General features: G+C 38.0%; 2 protein-coding genes and 1 non-coding gene across 7 annotated transcripts; 1 reads left to right on the top strand and 2 right to left on the bottom strand.

Annotated features, from left to right (window-relative positions):
* Positions 1-772: 772 nt before the first annotated feature.
* Positions 773-876, bottom strand: LOC130952823 (small nucleolar RNA R71). The gene has a single exon (XR_009074998.1). It is a non-coding gene; the product is annotated as a small nucleolar RNA R71 (small nucleolar RNA).
* Positions 877-14,688: 13,812 nt separating this feature from the next.
* On the top strand, positions 14,689-16,746 carry LOC130950987 (zinc finger CCCH domain-containing protein 3). 3 transcript variants are annotated; one of them, XM_057879590.1, is made up of 4 exons: positions 14,689-14,914; positions 15,205-15,486; positions 15,589-15,682; positions 16,364-16,743. In XM_057879590.1, exons 2-4 carry the CDS (start codon positions 15,274-15,276, stop codon positions 16,474-16,476), a joined length of 420 nt encoding a protein of 139 aa, XP_057735573.1. In that variant the 5' UTR covers positions 14,689-14,914; positions 15,205-15,273; the 3' UTR covers positions 16,477-16,743. The 3 variants fall into 3 exon arrangements, with proteins under 3 accessions (XP_057735573.1, XP_057735575.1, XP_057735574.1); XM_057879592.1 differs by having other exon boundaries at positions 14,716-14,914; positions 15,237-15,486; positions 16,364-16,746; XM_057879591.1 differs by having other exon boundaries at positions 14,723-14,914; positions 15,229-15,486; positions 16,364-16,745.
* A 761-nt stretch (positions 16,747-17,507) lies between these two features.
* Positions 17,508-20,605, bottom strand: LOC130950771 (uncharacterized). 3 transcript variants are annotated; one of them, XM_057879353.1, is made up of 5 exons: positions 20,385-20,605; positions 19,313-19,653; positions 18,667-18,771; positions 18,461-18,508; positions 17,508-18,001 (listed from the first exon to the last, which is right to left on the bottom strand). In XM_057879353.1, exons 2-5 carry the CDS (start codon positions 19,589-19,591, stop codon positions 17,762-17,764), a joined length of 672 nt encoding a protein of 223 aa, XP_057735336.1. In that variant the 5' UTR covers positions 19,592-19,653; positions 20,385-20,605; the 3' UTR covers positions 17,508-17,761. The 3 variants fall into 3 exon arrangements, with proteins under 3 accessions (XP_057735336.1, XP_057735337.1, XP_057735335.1); XM_057879354.1 differs by having other exon boundaries at positions 19,313-19,542; positions 20,385-20,519; XM_057879352.1 differs by lacking the exon at positions 20,385-20,605 and adding an exon at positions 20,219-20,370.
* Between the last annotated feature and the right edge of the window lie 461 nt (positions 20,606-21,066).

Below are 21,066 nucleotides of genomic sequence, written 5' to 3' on the forward strand. Positions count from 1 at the left end.
TCTCTAATTTTCGAAAATCACTAACCCCTTTTTTTTAAATTATTTTCGAAATTCTCCCTCTCTTTTCTTATTCTATTTAGTTATTTAATTACTAACACTTCTCTTCACCTCTCTTCATCCAAAAATCCGAATCCATCCTTCTTCATTCTTCTACCCCTTTCTTCTTCTACTAACATAAAGGAATCTCTATACTGTGACATAGAGGATTCTTCTTCTTTTCTTGTTTTCTTCTCTTTCATATGAGCAGGAACAAGGATAAAGGCACTCTTGTTGAAATTGATCCAGAACCTGAAAGGACTCTGAAGAGAAAATTAAGAGAAGCTAAGTTACAACAATCCAGAAACAACCTTTCAGAAATTTTCGAACAAGAGAAGGAGATGGCAGCCGAAAATAATAATAATGCAAGGAGAATGCTTGGTGACTTCACAAAGCCAACGTCCAAATTTGATGGAAGAAGCATCTCCATTCCTGCCATTGGAGCCAATAATTTTGAGCTGAAACCTCAGCTAGTTGCATTAATGCAACAAAACTGCAAGTTTTATGGACTTCCATCTGAAGATCCCTATAAGTTTTTAACCGAGTTCTTGCAGATCTGTGAGACTGTAAAGACGAATGGAGTTGATCCTGAAGTCTACAGACTCATGCTTTTCCCTTTTGCTGTAAGAGACAGAGCTAGAATATGGTTGGATTCACAACCTAAGGATAGCCTGGACTCTTGGATAAGCTGGTCACAGCCTTCTTGGATAAATTCTTTCCTCCTCAAAAGCTGAGCAAGCTGAGAGTGGATGTTCAAACCTTCAAACAAAAAGATGGTGAATCCCTCTATGAAGCTTGGGAAAGATACAAGCAGCTGACCAAAAGATGTCCACCTGACATGTTTTCAGAATGGACCATATTAGATATATTCTATTATGGTCGATCTGAATTTTTGAAAATGTCATTGGACCATTCTGCAGGTGGATCTATTCACCTGAAGAAAACGCCTGAAGAGGCTCAAGAACTCATTGACATGGTTGCAAATAACCAGTTCATGTACACTTCTGAGAGGAATTCCGTGAATAATGGGATACCTCAAAAGAAAGGAGTTCTTGAAATTGATGCTCTGAATGCCATATTGGCTCAGAACAAAGTGTTGACTCAACAGGTCAACATGATCTCTCAAAATCTGAATGGATGGCAACATGCATCCAACAGTACTAGAGAGGCAGCTTCTGAAGAAGCTTATGATCCTGAGAACCCTGCCATGGCAGAGGTTAATTACATGGGTGAACCTTATGGAAACACCTATAACTCATCATGGAGAAATCATCCAAATTTCTCATGGAAGGATCAACAAAAGCCTCAACAAGGCTTTAACAATGGTGGACGTAATAGGCTGGGCAATAGCAAGCCTTTTCCATCATCTTCTCAGCAACAGACAGAGAATTCTGAACAAAACACTTCTAATTTAGCCAATATAGTCTCTGATCTGTCAAATACCACTTTCAGTTTCATGAGTGAAACAAGATCCTCCATTAGAAATCTGGAGGCACAAGTGGGCCAGCTGAGTAAGAAAGTCATTGAAACTCCTCCCAGTATTCTCCCAAGCAATACAGAAGAGAATCCAAAAGGAGAGTGCAAGGCCATTGATATAGTCAATATGGCCGAATGCACAAGGGAGGAGGAGGACGAAAATCCTAGTGAGGAAGACCTCCTGGGACGTCCCTCAAGCAAGAAGGAGTTTCCTATTAAGGATCCAAAGAAATCTGAGGCTCATATAGAGACCATAGAGATTCCATTAAATCTCCTTCTGCCATTCATGAACTCTGAAGACTATTCTTCCTCTGAAGAGGATGAAGATGTTACTGAAGAGCAAGTTGCTCAATATTTAGGAGCTATCATGAAGCTGAACGCCAAGTTGTTTGGTAATGAGACTTGGGAAAGTGAACCTCACTTGCTCATTAGTGAACTGGATACCTGGATTCAGCAAATTCTACCTCAAAAGAAACAAGATCCTGGCAAGTTTTTGATACCTTGTACCATAGGCACCATGACCTTTGCAAAAGCTCTGTGTGATCTAGGGTCAGGGATAAATCTTATGCCACTCTCTGTAATGGAGAAGTAGGGGATCATTGAGGTACAACCTGCCTTGTTCTCATTACAATTGGCAGATAAGTCATTGAGACAAGCTTATGGAATAGTAGAGGACGTGTTAGTAAAGGTTGAAGGCCTTTACATCCCTGCTGATTTCATAATCTTAGACACTAGGAAGGAAGAGGATGATTGCATCATCCTTGGAAGACCTTTCCTAGCCACAGCAGGAGCTGTGATAGATGTCAACAGAGGCGAATTAGTCCTTCACTTGAATGGGGACTACCTTGTGTTTAAGGCACATGGCCACCTCTCTGTGACAAAAGAGAGTAAGCATGAAGAGCTTCTCTCAATTCAGAGTCAAGAAGAGCCCCCACAGTCAAACTCTAAGTTTGGTGTTGGGAGGCCACAACAAAACTCTAAGTTTGGTGTTAAAACCCCATATCCAAACTCTAAGTTTGGTGTTGGGACTACACAACATTGACCTGATCACCTTGTGGCTCCATGAGAGCCACTGTCAAGCTATTGACATTAAAAAAGCGCTTGTTGGGAGGCAACCCAATTTTATTTATCTAATTTTTATTTTATTCTATTTTATTTTTATTTTGTGTTTTATTAGGTACATGATCATGAAGAGTCACGAAAAAATCATAAAAATTAAAAACAGAATCAAAAACAGCAGAAGAAAAAAATTTTCACCCTGGAGGACGCACAGGCTGGCGTTCAACGCCCGTAAGATGCATCTGGCCGGCGTTCAACGCCAAAACAGAGCATCATTCTGGCGCTGAACGCCAGAAACAAGCAACATTCTGGCACTGAACGCCAGAAATGTGCCTAGAGAAGAAAAGCTGGCGCTGAACGCTAGTAACAAGCATAAAACTGGCGTTCAACACCAGAAACATGCTTTACATGGGCGTTGAACGCCCAGAATGTGCACCACACGGCGTTTAAACGCCAGAATGGTATACAAAGGCATTTTACATGCCTATTTCGTGCAGGGATGGAATTCCTTGACACCTCAGGACCTGTGGACCCCACAGGATCACCTCAGGATCTGTGGACCCCACAGGATCCCCACCTACCATATTCCCACCTTACCTCCTAATCCTAGTTTTTGTGATTACTCTTCCCCATGTCACACTTCCCAACACTCTTCACCAATCACCTCAATTCCTCTTCCCAATCACCCCCTTCACCACTCACATCTATCCACTCTTCCCCATAAATCCCACCTACCTTCAAAATTCAAAACCATTTTCCCACCCATTCCCACCCTAAATGGCCGAACATACACTCCCCACTCTCCCTATAAATACCCTTCCATTCTACTTCATTTTCACACAACACAAATCCCTCTTCTTCCACTTGGCCGAACCTACATCTCTCCCCCTCTACCATCTTCTCTTCTTCTTCTTCTTCTCTTCTTTCTTCTCTTGCTCGAGGACGAGCAATATTTTAAGTTTGGTGTGGTAAAAGCATAAGCTTTTTGTTTTTCCATTACCATCAATGGCACCTAAGGCCGGAGTATCCTCTAGAAAAGGAAAAGGGAAGACAAAAGCTTCCACCTCCGAGTCATGGGAGATGGAAATATTCATCTCCAAGAGCCATCAAGACCACTTCTATGATGTTGTGGCAAAGAAGAAGGTGATCCTTGAGGTCCCTTTCAAGCTCAAGAAAAATGAGTATCCGGAGATCCGACATGAAATCCGAAGAAGAGGTTGGGAAGTCCTAACCAACCCCATGCAATAAGTCGGAATCTTAATGGTTCAAGAGTTCTATGCCAATGCATGGATCACTAGGAACCATGATCAAAGTATGAACCCGAATCTAAAGAATTATCTCACAATGGTTCGGGGGAAATATTTAGATTTTAGTCCGGAAAATGTGAGGTTGGCGTTTCACTTGCCCATGATGCAAGTAGATGAACGCCCCTACACTAGAAGGGTCAACTTTAATCAAAGGTTGGACCAAGTTCTTATGGACATATGTGTGGAAGGAGCTCAATGGAAGAGAGACTCCAAAGGCAAGCCAGTCCAACTAAGAAGACTGGACCTCAAGCCTGTGGCTAGAGGATGGTTGGAGTTCATTCAACGCTCCATCATTCCTACAAGCAACCGATCTGAAGTTACTGTGGATCAGGCCATCATGATTCATGGCATCATGATTGGAGAGGAAGTAGAAGTTCATGAGGTCATCTCCAATGAAATCTACAAAATAGCCGACAAGCCCTCCAATATGGCACGGCTAGCTTTTCCTCACCTTATTTGCCATCTATGTTACTCAACTGGAGTTATCATAGAAGGAGACATCCTCATTGAAGAGGATAAGCCCATCACCAAGAAAAGGATGGAGCAAGCAAGAGAGACCCTTCACGGTTTTCAAGAGATGCATGAGGAAGCTCATCATCAAGAAATCCCTGAGATGCCTCAAGGGATGCACTTTCCTCCCAACAACTATTGGGAACAACTCAAACACCTCCTTAGAAGATTTGAGCCACAATGTGGAACAATTAAGGGTGGAACATCATGAGCACTCCATCATTCTCCATGAAATAAGAGAAGATCAAAGAGCAATGAGGGAGGAGCAACAAAGGCAAGGAAGGGACATAGAAGAGCTTAAGAACATCATTGGTCCTTCAAGAAGAAGACGCCACTAAAGGTGGATTCATTCCTTGTTCTTTATTTCTTTCTGTTTTCGGTTTTTAATGTTGTGTTTATCTATGTTTTGTGTCTTTACTTCATGATCATTAGTATGTAGTAACTATGTCTTAAAGCTATGAATAAATTCCATTAATCCTTCACCTCTCTTAAATGAAAAATGTTTTAATTCAAAAGAACAAGAAGTACATGAATTTCGAATTTATCCTTGAATTTAATTTAATTATATTGATGTGGTGACAATACTTTTTGTTTTCTGAATGAATGCTTGAACAGTGCATATTTTTGATCTTGTTGTTTATGAATGTTAAAATTGTTGGCTCTTGAAAGAATGATGAACAAAGAGAAATGTTATTGATGATCTGAAAAATCATGAAATTGATTCTTGAAGCAAGAAAAAGCAGTGAAAAACAAAAGCTTGCGGAAAAAAAATAGAAAAAAAATATTGGCGAAAAAAAAATAGCAAAGAAAAAGAAGAAGCAAGCAGAAAAAGCCAATAGCCCTTAAAACCAAAAGGCAAGGGTAAAAAGGATCCAAGGCTTTGAGCATTAATGGATAGGAGGGCCCAAGGAAATAAAATCCAGGCCTAAGCGGCTAAACCAAGATGTCCCTAACCATGTGCTTGTGTCATGCAGGTCCAAGTGAAAAGCTTGAGACTGAGTGGTTAAAGTCATGATCCAAAGCAAAAAGAGTGTGCTTAAGAGCTCTGGACACCTCTAACTGGGGACTCTAGCAAAGCTGAGTCACAATCTGAAAAGGTTCACCCAGTTATGTGTTTGTGGCATTTATGTATCCGGTGGTAATACTGGAAAACAAAGTGCTTAGGGCCACGGCCAAGACTCATAAGTAGCTGTGTTCAAGAATCAACATACTTAACTAGGAGAATCAATAACACTATCCGAAATTCTAAGTTCCTAGAGAAGCCAATCATTCAGAACTTCAAAGGAAAAAAGTGAGATGCCAAAACTATTCAGAAGCAAAAAGCTACAAGTCCCGCTCATCTAATTATAATTAATATTCATTGATATTCTGGAATTTAGAGTATATTCTCTTCTTTTTATCCTAATTGATTTTCAGTTGCTTGGGGACAAGCAACAATTTAAGTTTGGTGTTGTGATGAGCGGATAATTTATACGCTTTTTGGCATTGTTTTTAGGTAGTTTTTAGTAAGTTCAAGCTACTTTTAGGGATGTTTTCATTAGTTTTTATGTTAAATTCACATTTCTGGACTTTACTATGAGTTTGTGTATTTTTCTGTGATTTCAGGTAATTTCTGGCTGAAATTGAGGGACTTGAGCAAAACTCTGAAAAAGGCTGACAAAAGTACTGCTGATGCTGTTGGAATCTGACCTCCCTGCACTCGAAATGGATTTTCTGGAGCTACAGAACTCCAATTGGCACGCTCTCAACGGCGTTGGAAAGTAGACATCCAGATCTTTCCAGCAATATATAATAATCCACACTTTATTCGGAAATTGACGATGTAACTTGGCGTTGAACGCCAAGTACATGCAGCTGTCTGGAGTTAAACGCCAGAAAAACGTCATGATCCGGAGTTGAACGCCCAAAACACGTTATAACTTGGAGTTCAACTCCAAGAGAAGCCTCAGCTCGTGGATAGATCAAGCTCAGCCCAAACATACACCAAGTGGGCCCCGGAAGTGGATTTGTGCATCAATTACTTACTCATGTAAACCCTAGGAGCTAGTTTATTATAAATAGAACATTTAACTAGTGTATTAGACGTCTTTTGACCACGTTTCATCTTTGGTCTCAGTTTTGTTTTATTCTTCATCTTAAGAGGCTATTGATCACGTTTAGGGGGGCTGGCCATTTGGCCATGCCTGAACCTTTCACTTATGTATTTTCAACGGTGGAGTTTCTGCACACCATAGATTAAGGGTGTGGAGCTCTGCTGTACCTCAAGTTTCAATACAATTACTATTACTTTCTATTCAATTCTCTTTTATTCTTATTCCAAGATATACGCTACACTTAACTTTGTTGAATATGATGATCCGTGACACTCATCATCATTCTCACCTATGAACGCGCGTGATTGACAACCACTTCCGTTCTACCTTAGGCCGGGTGCATATCTCTTAGATTCCCCAACAGAATCTTCGTGGTATAAGCTAGATAGATGGCGGCATTCATGGGGATCCGGAAAGTCTAACCTTGTCTGTGGTATTCCGAGTAGGATTCCGGGATTGAATGACTGTGACGAGCTTCAAACTCCTGAAGGCTGGGCGTGATGACAAACGCAAAAGAATCAATGGATTCTACTCCAACCTGATTGAGAACCGACAGATGATTAGCCGTGCTGTGACAGAGCATTTGGACCATTTTCACTGAGAGGATGGGATGTAGCCATCAGCAAGGGTGATGCCTCTAGACGATTAGCCGTGCAGTGACAGCGCATAGGACCATTTTCCCGAGAGGATTGAAAGTAGCCATTGATGATGGTGATGCCCTACATACAGCTTGCCATGGAAAGGAGTAAGAAGGATTGGATGGAAGCAATGAGAAAGTAGAGATTCAAGAGGAGCATAGCATCTCCATACGCCTATCTGAAATTCCCACTCTTGATTTATATAAGTATTTCTATCCCTTTTTTATTTTCTATTTATTATCAATTATTCGAAAATCCATAAACCAATTTAATCTGCCTAACTGAGATTTACAAGGTGACCATAGCTTGCTTCATACCAACAATCTCTGTGGGATCGACCCTTACTCGCGTAAGGTTTATTACTTGGACGACCCAGTACACTTGCTGGTTAGTTGAACGGAGTTGTGAATTCAAATAGAGCCAATTATTAAATTTCATACAAGTACAAAGAGCATGTGATCACAATTTCGTCCACTAGACAGCTGAGTAAGAAAATTACTGAACTCCCTCCTAGTACTCTTCCAAGCAATACAGAAGAGAATCCAAAAGGAGAATGCAAGGCCATTAACATGACCCACATGGCCGAACTTGGAGAGGAGGAAGAGGCAGTGATCGCAATTGAGGAAGACTTCAATGGACGTCCACTGGCCTCCAATGAGTTCTCTAATGAGGAACCATGGGAATCTGAGGCTCACACTGGGACCATAGAGATTCCATTGGATTTACTACTGCCATTCATGAGCTCTGATGAGTATTCTTCCTCTGAAGAGGATGAAGATGTCACTGAAGAGCAAGTTGCCAAGTACCTTGGAGCAATCATGAAGCTAAATGACAAGTTATTTGTTATGAGACTTGGGAGGATGAACCCCCTTTGCTCACCAAAGAACTAGATGACTTGTCTAGGCAGAGATTACCTCAAAAGAGACAGGATCCTGGAAAGTTCTCAATACCTTGTACCATAGGCACCATGACCTTTAAGAAGGCTCTGTCTGACTTAGGGTCAAGTATAAACCTCATGCCTCTCTCTGTAATGGAGAACCTAGGGATCTTTGAGGTACAAGCTGCAAGAATCTCACTAGAGATGGCAGACAACTCAAGAAAACAAGCTTATGGACTTGTAGAGGATGTTCTGGTGAAGGTTGAAGACCATTACATCCCTGCTGATTTCATAGTCCTAGAGACTGGGAAGTGCATGGATGAATCCATCATCCTTGGAAGGCCCTTCCTAGCCACAACAAAGGCTGTGATTGATGTTGACAGAGGAGAATTGATCATTCAAGTGAATGAAGAATCCTTTGTGTTTAAGGCTCAAGGATATCCCTCTGTAACCATGGAGAGGAAGCATGAAGAGCTTCTCTCAAAACAGAGTCAAACAGAGCCCCCACAGTCAAACTCTAAGTTTGGTGTTGGGAGGCCACAACCAACTTCTAAGTTTGGTGTTGAACCCCCACATTCAAACTCTAAGTTTGGTGTTGGGAGGTTCCAACATTGCTTTGAGTATCTGTGAGGTTCCATGAGAGCCCACTGTCAAGCTACTGACATTAAAGAAGCGCTTGTTGGGAGGCAACCCAATGTTATATTTATCTATTTTCCTTTGTTATTTTATGTTTTCTGTAGGTTGATGATCATGGAAAGTCACAAAATCAATTGAAAAAGTAAAAACATAATGAAAAACAGAAAGAAAAATAGCACACCCTGGAGGAAAACCTTGCTGGCGTTTAAACGCCAGTAAGGGCAGCAAATGGGCGTTTAACGCCAGAAAGGGGCACCAGACTGGCGTTAAACGCCAGGAAAGGGCAAGAAGCTGGCGTTAAACGCTAAAAATGGGCACCAGCCCGGCGTTTAACGCCAGAATTGGCATAAAGAGCATTTTTTGCTCGCCACTTGGTGCAGGGATGAATTTTCCTTGACACCTCAGGATCTGTGGACCCCACAAGATCCCCACCTACCCCACCACTCTCTCTCTTCTTCACCCATTCACCAATCACCTCAACACCTCTTCCCCAAAAACTCCTCACCTATCAAATCCCACTATTCTCTTCACCACTCACATCCATCCTTCATAAAACCCCACCTACTTCACCATTCAAATTCAAACCACTTTCCCTCCCAAACCCACCCATAATGGCCGAACCCTACCCCTCTCTCCACCCCTATATAAACCCATCTTCACTCTTTCATTTTCACACAACCTAAACACTACTTCTCCCCCTTGGCCGAACCACAAAGCCTCCTCCATCTCCTCCATTTCTTCTTCTTCTACTATCTTCTTTCTTTTTTTGCTCGAGGACGAGCAAACCTTCTAAGTTTGGTGTGGTAAAAGCATTGCTTTTTGTTTTTTCATAACCATTTATGGCACCTAAGGCCGGAGAAACCTCTAGAAAGAGGAAAGGGAAGGCAAAAGATTCCACCTCCAAGTCATGGGAGATGGAGAGATTCATCTCAAGGGTGCATCAAGACCACTTCTATGAAGTTGTGGCCATGAAGAAGGTGATCCCCGAGGTCCCTTTCAAACTCAAAAAGAGTGAATATCCGGAGATCTGACATGAGATCCGAAGAAGAGGTTGGGAAGTTCTTACCAACCCCATTCAACAAGTCGGAATCTTAATGGTTCAAGAGTTCTATGCCAATGCATGGATCACTAAGAACCATGATCAAAGTGTGAACCCGGACCCAAAGAATTGGCTTACAATGGTTCGGGGGAAATGCTTAGATTTTAGTCCGAAAAATATAAGGTTGGCATTCAACTTGCCCATGATGCAAGGAGATGAACACCCCTACACTAGAAGGGTCAACTTTGATCAAAGGTTGGACCAAGTCCTTATAGACATTTGTGAAGAGGGCGCTCAATGGAAGAGAGATTCAAGAGGGAAACCGGTTCAACTGAGAAGGCATGACCTCAAGCCCGTGGCTAGGGGTTGGTTGGAGTTTATCCGACGCTCAATCATTCCCACTAGTAACCGGTCCGAAGCTACTATAGACCGGGCTATCATGATTCATAGCATCATGATTGGAGAGGAAGTAGAAGTTCATGAGGTTATATCCCAAGAACTTTATAAGGTGGCGGACAAGTCCTCTACTTTGGCAAGGTTAGCCTTCCCTCATCTCATTTGTCACCTCTGTAATTCAGTTGGAATTAACATAGAGGGAGACATCCTCATTGATGAGGACAAGCCCATCACTAAGAAGAGGATGGAGCAAACAAGAGATCCCACTTATGGACATGAAGAAATTCCTCATCATGAAATTTTTGAGATGCCTCAAGGGATGCACTTTCCTCCTCAAAACTATTGGGAGCAAATCAACACCTCCCTAGGAGAATTGAGTTCCAACATGGGACAACTAAGGGTGGAGCACCAAGAACATTCCATCTTCCTCCATGAAATTAGAGAAGATCAAAGAATCATGAGAGAGGAGCAACAAAGGCAAGGAAAAGACATTGAGGAGCTCAAGCACTCCATAAGATCTTCAAGAGGAAGAACAAGCCGCCATCACTAAGGTGGACCCGTTCTTTAATCTCCTTGTTCTTTATTTTTCTGTTTTTTTTTTCGAATTTTCATGCTTATGTTCATCTATGTTTATGTCTTATGATCATTAGTGTCTTAGTGTCTATACCTTAAAGTTATGAATGTCCTATGAATCCATCACCTTTCTTAAATGAAAAATGTTCTTAATTGAAAAAGGGAAGAATTGCATGAATTTTGAATTTTATAACAGATTAATTATTTTGATGTGGTGGCAATACTTTTGTTTTCTGAATATATGGTTGAACAGTGCATATGTCTTTTGAATTTGTTGTTCATGAATGTTGGCTCTTGAAAGAATGATGAAAAAGGAGACATGTTACTGAGGATCTGAAAAATCATAAAAATGATTCTTGAAGCAAGAAAAAGCAGTGGATAGCAAAAAAAAAACCGAAAAGAAAAAGAAAAAAATAAAGTCATGATCCAAGGCAAAAAGAGTGTGCTTAAGAACCCTGGACACCTCTAATTGGGGACTCTAGCAAAGCTGAGTCACAATCTGAAAAGGTTCACCCAGTTATGTGTCTGTGGCATGTATGTATCCGGTGGTAATACTGGAAGACAGAGTGCTTTAGGCCACGGCAAAGACTCATAAAGTAGCTGTGTTCAAGAATCATCAAACTTAACTAGGAGAATCAATAATACTATCTGGATTCTGAGTTCCTATAGAAGACAATCATTCTAAATTTCAAAGGATAAAGTGAGATGCCAAAACTGTTCAGAGGCAAAAAGCTAAAAGCCCCGCTCATCTAATTAATACTGATCTTCATAGATATTTTTGGAATTCATTGCATATTCTCTTCTTTTTTATCTTATTTGATTTTCAGTTGCTTGGGTGCAAGCAACAATTTAAGTTTGGTGTTGTGATGAGCGGATAATTGATACGCTTTTTGGCATTGTTTTTAGTATGTTTTTAGTATGTTTTAGTTAGTTTTTATTATATTTTTATTAGTTTTTAGTTAAAATTCACTTTTCTGGACTTTACTATGAGTTTGTGTGTTTTTCTGTGATTTCAGGTATTTTCTGGCAGAAATTGAGGGACCTGAGCAAAAATCTGATTCAGAGGCTGAAAAGGACTGCAAATGCTGTTGGATTCTGACCTCTCTGCACTCAAAGTGGATTTTCCAGAGCTACAGAAGCCCAATTGGCGCGCTCTCAACTGCGTTAGAAAGTAGACATCATGGGCTTTCCATCAATGTATAATAGTTCATACTTTGTTCGAGATTTGATGGCCCAAATAGGCGTTCTAAGTCAGCTCATGAATTCTAGCGTTTAACGCCGGAACTGGCACAAGAATGGGAGTTAAACGCCCAAACTGGCACAAAAGCTAACGTTTAACTCCAAGAAAAGTCTCTACACATGAAAGCTTCAATGCTCAGCCCAAGCACACACCAAGTGGGCCCGGAAGTGGATTTTTATGTCATTTACTCATCTTTGTAAACCCTAAGCTACTAGTTCTCTACATATAGGACCTTTTACTATTGTATTTTCATCTGGGTAGCTATCTTTGAGTAGTTTTATGCTATCTTAGATCATGGGGCTGGCCTCACGGCCATGCCTAGACCTTGTTCTTATGTATTTTCAACGGTGGAGTTTCTACACACCATAGATTAAGGTGTGGAGCTCTGCTGTACCTCGAGTATTAATGCAATTACTATTGTTCTTCTATTCAATTCAGCTTATTCTTATTCTAAGATATTCATTCGCACTCAAGAACTTGATGAATGTGATGATTATGTGACGCCCATCATCATTCTCACTTATGAACGCGTGCCTGACAACCACTCCCGTTCTACAAGCAAACAAGGCTTGAATGTTTATCTCTTGGATCCCTTAATCGGAATCTTCGTGGTATAAGCTAGAATTGATGGCGGCATTCAAGAGAATCCGGAAGGTCTAAACCTTGTCTGTGGTATTCTGAGTAGGGTTCAATGATTGAATGACTGTGACGAGCTTCAAACTCTTGAAGGCTGGGCGTTAGTGACAGACGCAAAAGAATCAATGGATTCTATTCCAACCTGATTGAGAACCGACAGATGATTAGCCGTGCTGTGACAGAGCGCGTTGAACATTTTCACTGAGAGGACGGGACTGTAGCCACTGACAACGGTGATGCCCAACATACAGCTTGCCATGGAGAGGAGTAAGAAGGATTGGATGAAGACAGTAGGAAAGCAGAGAGACGGAAGGGACAAAGCACCTCCATACGCTTATCTGAAATTCTCACCAATGAATTACATAAGTATCTCTATCTTTATTTTATGCTTTATTCATATATCATCCATAACCATTTGAATCTGCCTGACTGAGATTTACAAGATGACCATAACTTTCTTCATACCAACAATCTCTGTGGGATCGACCCTTACTCGCGTAAGGTTTATTACTTGGACGACCCAGTGCACTTGCTGGTTAGTTGTGCGAAGTTGTGATAAAGAGTTGAGATTGCAATTGAGCGTACCATGTTGATGGCGCCATTGATGATCACAATTTCGTGCACCATGGTACCTGCAAAGACACTCCGATGCCTAAGTCAGCAAAGGATTTAGCAGGTTTGAGAGTATTGGAACTTAGTGATACCTGAGGGGTGTCAGTGTATTTATAGTGGTGATCCAATAACCACGTTGGAGTAGTTCCACTTTTCAGGGTGGATAACCGTTCCTTTATCTTAGGGTAGTTGAGATATGGCTCCTGAAAGTGGGGTGTGAGATTTTAGAGGGAGTTACTTATTAGAATAAGTGTTATCTGCCAGCTATCTTTCGAGCCTGACTTCTTCGAGGAGGAGTCTGTGTCGAATCCGACCTCTTCTAGGGAGGTCGGTAGGTAGTGAAGGCCAATATTAGGATTGAGCCTTTTTAGTTTACTTGGACCTGCGCACTAGTGTTGGATCAAGGTATGAACAGTTACAATGTTACAAAAAAATAAGCTACAAGAACACATATTTACTTCCTAATGACTATAATTTAAACCACAGTATGATATAGTGGTTAGAAAGTTTATATTAGAAATCCTAACCCCTAATATTTACGCCACTAACAACGACAACATTCTAAACTACTCTTTTACACATACAACGATAACATTCTAACTTACTCATTTACACATAAGTACCAAGAACCCTCAACGAAATACAAAAAATGGAAGAGAAGCATCAACATAAACCCTTATCTTTCGCCGTAGGCAGTGTGTGAAGGTGATGCTTCGTCGTTAAGTCCTTTACTAGTTGGAGAAAGTAGATTCCAAGGATGATCGCCGGCAAAAAAATATGAATGAGAAGAATCGAAGAATGAACGAACAAAGAAAAAGAAAATATATCTTTGAGGTTTTTGGTGGGAATGTTGAGAGGGGGGGGAGGGGGAGGGAGGGATTAATGCAAATAATTTATTCGAAGAGGAGAAGATGTTGAAACGACGTTGTTTTCACATGTTTAGAGTATTCCTCTTTCAACGGCGTTATTTTATGGAATGTTCACCCTGACATTTCACGTTTTACATTATCGACGTTTAGACGATACTTTTTTAAAGGACGAATGAAGATGCACGATTTGGAGTTTCAAAAATTTGTTTGACCATTTATTAAATTAAAAAACTAAATTGAATAGTGATTTAAAATTTATGGACCATTTTAGATATTTATTCATTAAATATATATACAAATAATAAAAATATAATCAAATATGATAATAAATTATTTATAACTTAATTACAAGATTTTAAATTTAAGTTTTTAAAATAAAAAAATTATAAAATTATGTGCAAACCTTTTTTATATTCTATTATACACCGTATAGATTATAAATTTAGGCGAAATAAATAAAAAAGTTTAGGGTAAATAATGATTTTAATTTATTTTAACAATATTTAGGTCATGATTATCGAAAATAAATTCTTTTAATTTTTTAATAATTTAGAGAATAAAATCACTAAAATGTGATTTATTATTATTAATTTTATAAATAAGACAAAAAAAATATAAAAAAATATTAAAAAATTAAAAATTATATTTTATTTTTTTAATTGTTAAAAAAAATTAAGAGCCTGGTCAGATTCTTCGTATTTAAAAATTTATCATTTCCCCTTGCATCAATTCGAGCTTTCTCCTTTGTTCTCGTGAACGTTGAACCCCTCTCGTTTTCTACCGAAGGTACCTCTTGCATTTTTGTCTTAAGTGGAGCCAGCCAGCGCCACCGTCTATTCTTCTCCCCTTCTCCGCGTCACTGAAACTTCTTTCGGCGTAATTGATATAGTTTTTGCCGAACGAGAAACAATTGATTGGTATTTGTTCTTTTTCTTTCGCTTTTGATCTTTATTTGATTTGCAGTTTAATGTGGTTAATATGGTCCTTAGTTATGCTGAACCCGTGTTTATGAGTAAATTGGTAAGAAAACGATGTTGCAGTTGCAGGAGATATTTTTATGTGAAATATTTAAGGTGAAAATTTAGGTATAGTGAATTTTGAGTGAAAGATGATAACTGAATTTTTATCTAATAATTTTTAATTATTAATTTCATAAAGTTGAGTGCACTAAGATTTCACTAATATTTAATCATAAAATTACTGCTAGACCTTTAACAAAAAGACCACTTAGGAAAATAGCCAAAAACAAGCACCAAGTGTTGGTAAAACATAGAAAATGCCGGCAAGAAAGTTCTACTGTGATTACTGCGACAAGCAGTTTCCGGACACGGCGGCCGATCGGAAGCGACATGAGCGAGGTATTCAGCACCAACAAGCCAAAGCTCGCTGGTATGATTCCTTCAAACTTGAACAACAACAGCAGTTTCCTTCTAATGCACCACTACCCCAAGGCATGCCTCAACCTCTTTGCTATAACTTTGTCAACACTGTATGTAATCAAATCTCAACTGAACTCCCTAACACTGGAATTAGATATTTTTAGTCAATCACTCTTTCTTTCTTTCTCTGGTTTTTGTTGGGGCTATTTCAGGGATTTTGTCGTTATGGTAACTCATGCAAATATCTTCATCCCAGTGCCAACAACGCACCACACCCATCAATGATAAGTGCGCCTAATCCGTCAGGTAAATTTATTAATTAGTACTTACTATTTTTGGTTTTGAGAATAGAATAAGAGAGTGGAAGAACAAAACGCAAAGAACATAGATATAAAAATTAGTATTTTATATTTTGTTTGGTAATAAACTAAATATAAAAAAGAACAAATGATGAAAGTTCAATTTGTTTTCATTTTTTTCTATACAAAATTTAAGAAAAAATATAATAATAAAAAATGTAACTAAAAAAAAAATTAATAAGAATAATGAAAGGATACAAAAAGAAAAACATTGTCTCTCTTATGGGTATTTCTGAGTGATTTCTATCCAGAAGGACATGAAATATACTAATTCAGTATTTAGAATGGGCATGTCATATGTCAAACATGATTTTGTGTCTTCTTGTCATTGTCTCCGTGTATTGTGCTGTTAAACAAACGCAGTGCTTAGAAATAGTCATAATTTTTCGGTTATGTTTGTTAATTCGAGTGTAATAAGTTTTTGTTTCACTAGAATTTTATGCAGAGATAAAGCTCACTTTCTTCGGAGTATTTACTCGATTTAGAACATGCTCAGTTTGGTTCCTAAGATTTATAATTTGGTATCACTTGAATTAATTAGTTATTGCATTGTACTTTGGCCATTACTAGCCACTAATTACAGTTATTATAGTATATGACACAATTTTTGTGGATGATTGATATGCAGGAAATGTAGTACTACAAGATAGGACAGGGTTGTCATGGGATAATTTGCCTCCATCACTGCAGCCTCCACCAGAAGCTGGATATCCCTCTCTTCCTTTTGTGGACTGGGGATAGAATTTTAGCTACAAGAACATTCATGCTCACTTATTCTTAGTATTTATGTATTCTCAGATTATATTAGATGTGCTTTAGAGCATTTGAATTGTTATTTTTACTATTACAATGAGTCCCCAACTCCATGTGTTTAAGGAGTATGTATGCAAAGTATTTACCGTGAAGAAGCTTCTGCATTACAGCATTAGTTTCTGAATTTGCTTGAGGTGTATTTTTGCAATTAGTCCTCAACTCCTCCTTGTTCTATTTTCGTTGTTCTGATATTAGTTATTCTCTAGTGTTGAATTTTCCTTAATTTCTTTTCGATAAATACGTTAAATGCCTTAAACTCGAAGAGAAGAAAAAGACATTGATTTGGACATTATACTGACTCTGACTTGTTATATACGCCAATTTCATCATTTGTATTGTAATACTAATTAACCAAATTTAGAAATCAAGAATTAATTTACAGTGTAAATGTTTCATTGTTAACTGCACTGTAGCAATAGCATCGTATGAATGGTGAAAATGAAAGTGCTCAATGAATATTACATTGAAATCTAAAGTTACTAGATTTATTGAACTAACGGTATGTTTAGGTGAAGACTAAACATGAAAGTAAATGTTACATTGTTACCTTAATGAAGTTATAAAATACTTGTGTTATACTATAATAGTGCATCAAAATTAAACCATCTATTACGGGAACTTTACACAACCATTAAAAATTAGATCATTAACGATGGTCCTTAATTTTTTGGTAGAAACTCATGCGCAATTATCTTCGTGTAAAATTAAATTTAGTCAAATATATTATATCATTTAACGATTCTCAATTATAAAAAATAATTACATGTAAATTTTCACCTAATCTTTTGAACATTTGTTCTTGCTTTTTCTTTAGACTTTTTGTTAAAGGGTGTGATTAGTTAATTATTTTGCAAGAAGTTCATCACATTATTAAGGGGCTGATAAATTGCTTGGACATAACATCAGTACCTGAGACAATTCATTTATAAGCAAAATCACAGTCATTAGCAGAAGCAGTATTAAGGAAAATGAACATTTATTCACAGGGTAACACTGCAGGTGCCAAATTGTCTTGACACTTCTCAAAGGCTTCTTTGAATAAGAAACATTTAATGGTGAAAGCAATTGCCACTGCTGCTTATACCATTTTCATAAACCGTTTTTTCCATTCGAAAACAATATCATACTATAAGAATATTTCACTCAGAGTTACACTCATCCACCATCAATAAGCTTTACAACACCTGAACAAACCATATGCGCTTGGATGGTACTAACATATGGAAGAAAGTACCTCTAGCAAGGAAGCGACAAAGTGCATTTGGGTCTCTTCATTGATTGTAAAGAAGAGTGGCACATGCACAAATAGGGACTTGGTCCCATTCTGCTCAGCGAATCGGAGGGAATGATAGTAAACATAGTTGCACACGAATCTTCCGGCATCATCAGATGTCATCACATCGTAACCCTTCTTTGCCAAGGCCTTGGTGATGTCCTCCACAGGAAGGGAAGTCTACATAGGATTAGGATGTAGGACCCAACCATGTGACATGAAAAAATTGGAGAATCAATAACCACAAATAGACCTTGTTACATTAGGTGAATTGGCTAAATGGTTCATTCGACACTAAAGTGCCTTATCATAAATCATATCCATGTTCAAATATTTTATAATTTACAGTTTGGAACATGAGAGAATCATCATTCCAAAATTTTGTTGAGGCAATTATGAAATTGAAAAGCCTGCTAAATGATACTTGAGAAAATTGATTACATGAAAGCTGCAGCATCAGGATCATCAAAACAATGAAAAAAGATAGGAGTAAACTTTACGGCACAAAACGAATGATCTTTCATATGCGAGAACAAGAAAGCTTTGTGTTAATATATCAGGACTAAGCACCAAGACAACAAATACTCAAATTTAGCAATTCAAGTATGCGAGAAATAAAAAGTCAAGAATCCAGCTTACTGCGCGGATTTGTGAAATTGGACCATCTGAAGGAATAATGGGGACTCTCTGCAACATAACAAGTTGTGAAATTTTCAGTGAATGAAATATAGCCTTATTGTGGAAGTTGCTGCGACATACAAATACAATTGCAAAAAGTGCAAATTTCTGAAGGTCTTAAGGTTAGATAAAAGTAAGCTTTAAATAAGCCAATATTCTAATCGAACCTGCGGCTTCCATCCCATTTCATCGGGGCAACGGAAAGTAGCCTCATTTACAGCTTGCTTCTCAATAGCAAACCTTGTTGCACCACTGTTTACTCCCAAATGCAGCTGAATAAACATTAACAACAGAATTTAAGAATGCAAGGACACAGACGTGAAAATCTAATCAAATGACTAGAGACTAAGGATGACATCAAAATCCAAGTCAACTTGGCACCTTCAGAAATCCTATGTAAGGGTTCTCATGCCTAAGTCGTTATCTCAAGACACTAATAGGTGGATACTTGCATGATAACTTCTAACAAGAGCACTTCGATAAACAAGAAGCCACATTCACATGCTATCTGCCTATCCGGTGCTTGGGTCAATAATTCCTACTTTTAATTTTCTAAAACAAAATTAAGGTCCTCTGTAGCTACTACAAACTGCAATTGGTAAACACAGGTGCACAAGGAATACCACTTAACACTGCTGAATCAGAAGACAATCTGCCTCTTGGTCAATGGTCATAATTATTGATCTATTTCTCTCTGTGACATTTTTCATAACCTATTCATTTGGGAATAAATCCAAATAAATAAATTTGGATATGATCTTGTAACTAAGAGCTACCCTAATGAAGATAAATTCCAAAACTACGACAACTGACCCAAATAATTTTGTTGGAACTCGAAGATTGGGAATCCGAATCCCTGGCGGTAATAGCAGATTGCAATGTCTGGTACAGGGGAACAAGTGCTTCTTGACCAGCAGTCTCAAGAATGTTGCAGCTCCCAAGGACTAAGCCTTTCGGCAAACCCTTCTTCTTCATGTACTCTGCCAAATTATTCACAATCGTCTCGGTTGGATTTTCCGAAACACCATGGAATTTCTTGAAACCTGTTACATGAACTGTTGTGATTGCCGCTGGAGGACCTTCAGACCCCATTTGCCAATTATTGTAAAGCTCTAAATATTGGGAATTTCTACCACAAAGTATTTTCTAAGTTCCTGCAACAAATTGATGAGCAAATTTGACCAAATTGGACACTAAAATTTCCACTATTTTCTTATATGGTGGAGATCATATGTTATATTATAAGAATATACAAAGAAATTAAATAATTATACAATAATGTAGAAGACATCTATACTTAGCTTTGATTCAACGAAAGAGAAAACACTACTATTCTGACGAATTGCATAAAGTTCAAGATTTATAATTTAATAATCATATTTTAATGCTTGCTTACAAGTTAAGCAAATTAGACAAGATGGTCAAATAAAAAGGTTTCACTCAAATTTTTACACAAGAACCCCAAAATCAAATTGGCAATTGGGCATAAAAGAAAAGGTTTTCAACAGTAACAGTAAGAAGGAATTTTTTTTCTTTAGGAAAAAAAAAAAAACAGATGTCAGAACACGTTAAATTGCGTTTTGTTTCACTAAGGATGTTTCAACACGTTTTCCGAGAAATAATTGTTTGAGCATCATGCTATAGTTATGGTTGAATTACAGAACCAAAGGATAAATAATATCAAATTAAATTAAACACGAAGATGGACCAGGACGCCACCATTAAAATGGAGCTGATGATCACAGAGCTAAATGATCCAAAAACCCAGACATATTATTAACTAACTGGGAAAAAGGAAAGAGTTAATTAAAATTAAGGTACGGTTTTTATTTTTGAAGGAAGTAAGAAAGAAAAGAGGGAATTTAGAGAGAAATTTGCTGCATACCTCGAATAATAAGAATGTTAAAGGTCGAATAAAAGTGGTGACACATCCACCAGTCTTATCTGCTCAAAGTTGACATTAACTGGTGAAGATTCCGATTAGATGAGAGAGAAAGGAAAAAATGATGAATAGTATTAGTAATACAAAAATATACATATATAATATAGAAATAATAGAACAAGAGGAGAGAGGACGGTGCGTCGGGCGTGGGAGCCACTTTCAAACAAAGCACAATGCCGTAAAGAATTATAGCATAATATTCATATATCAAGTAGTAATCAAACATAAATCAATCAACTTGTGTTTTTTGTTTGTTTTTTTTAAATTATGGATAACCAACCTGGATTCAATTAATTAGTCATAAATCTAATTTTAAATTTTATTTTTGCGTTCACAAAAGAGTGAAAAACAGATTAAATGATAAAAAATTGTTTGGGGTTTAGGAATTTTATCACAATAGATAAAAATTATTTAGTAGAGGGCACATTTAAAAAAAATACGGCAGAAACATAAAAAGATAAATAAATAGATTTTTTTTTCTCCTAAATTTTTAAGAAATTTGTATTTGTTAGACTTTTAAAGAACGTGTCATTGACAACCTAGATTAAAAGAATGAAAACTGAAAGAAACCACGGTTAATGTTGCAAGTATGAAAAGTGTTAAAGTTAGTCCAACATAAAAAAAA

Source organism: Arachis stenosperma, chromosome 9 (genome assembly GCF_014773155.1).
Source record: "Arachis stenosperma cultivar V10309 chromosome 9, arast.V10309.gnm1.PFL2, whole genome shotgun sequence".
Lineage (NCBI taxonomy): Eukaryota > Viridiplantae > Streptophyta > Magnoliopsida > Fabales > Fabaceae > Arachis > Arachis stenosperma.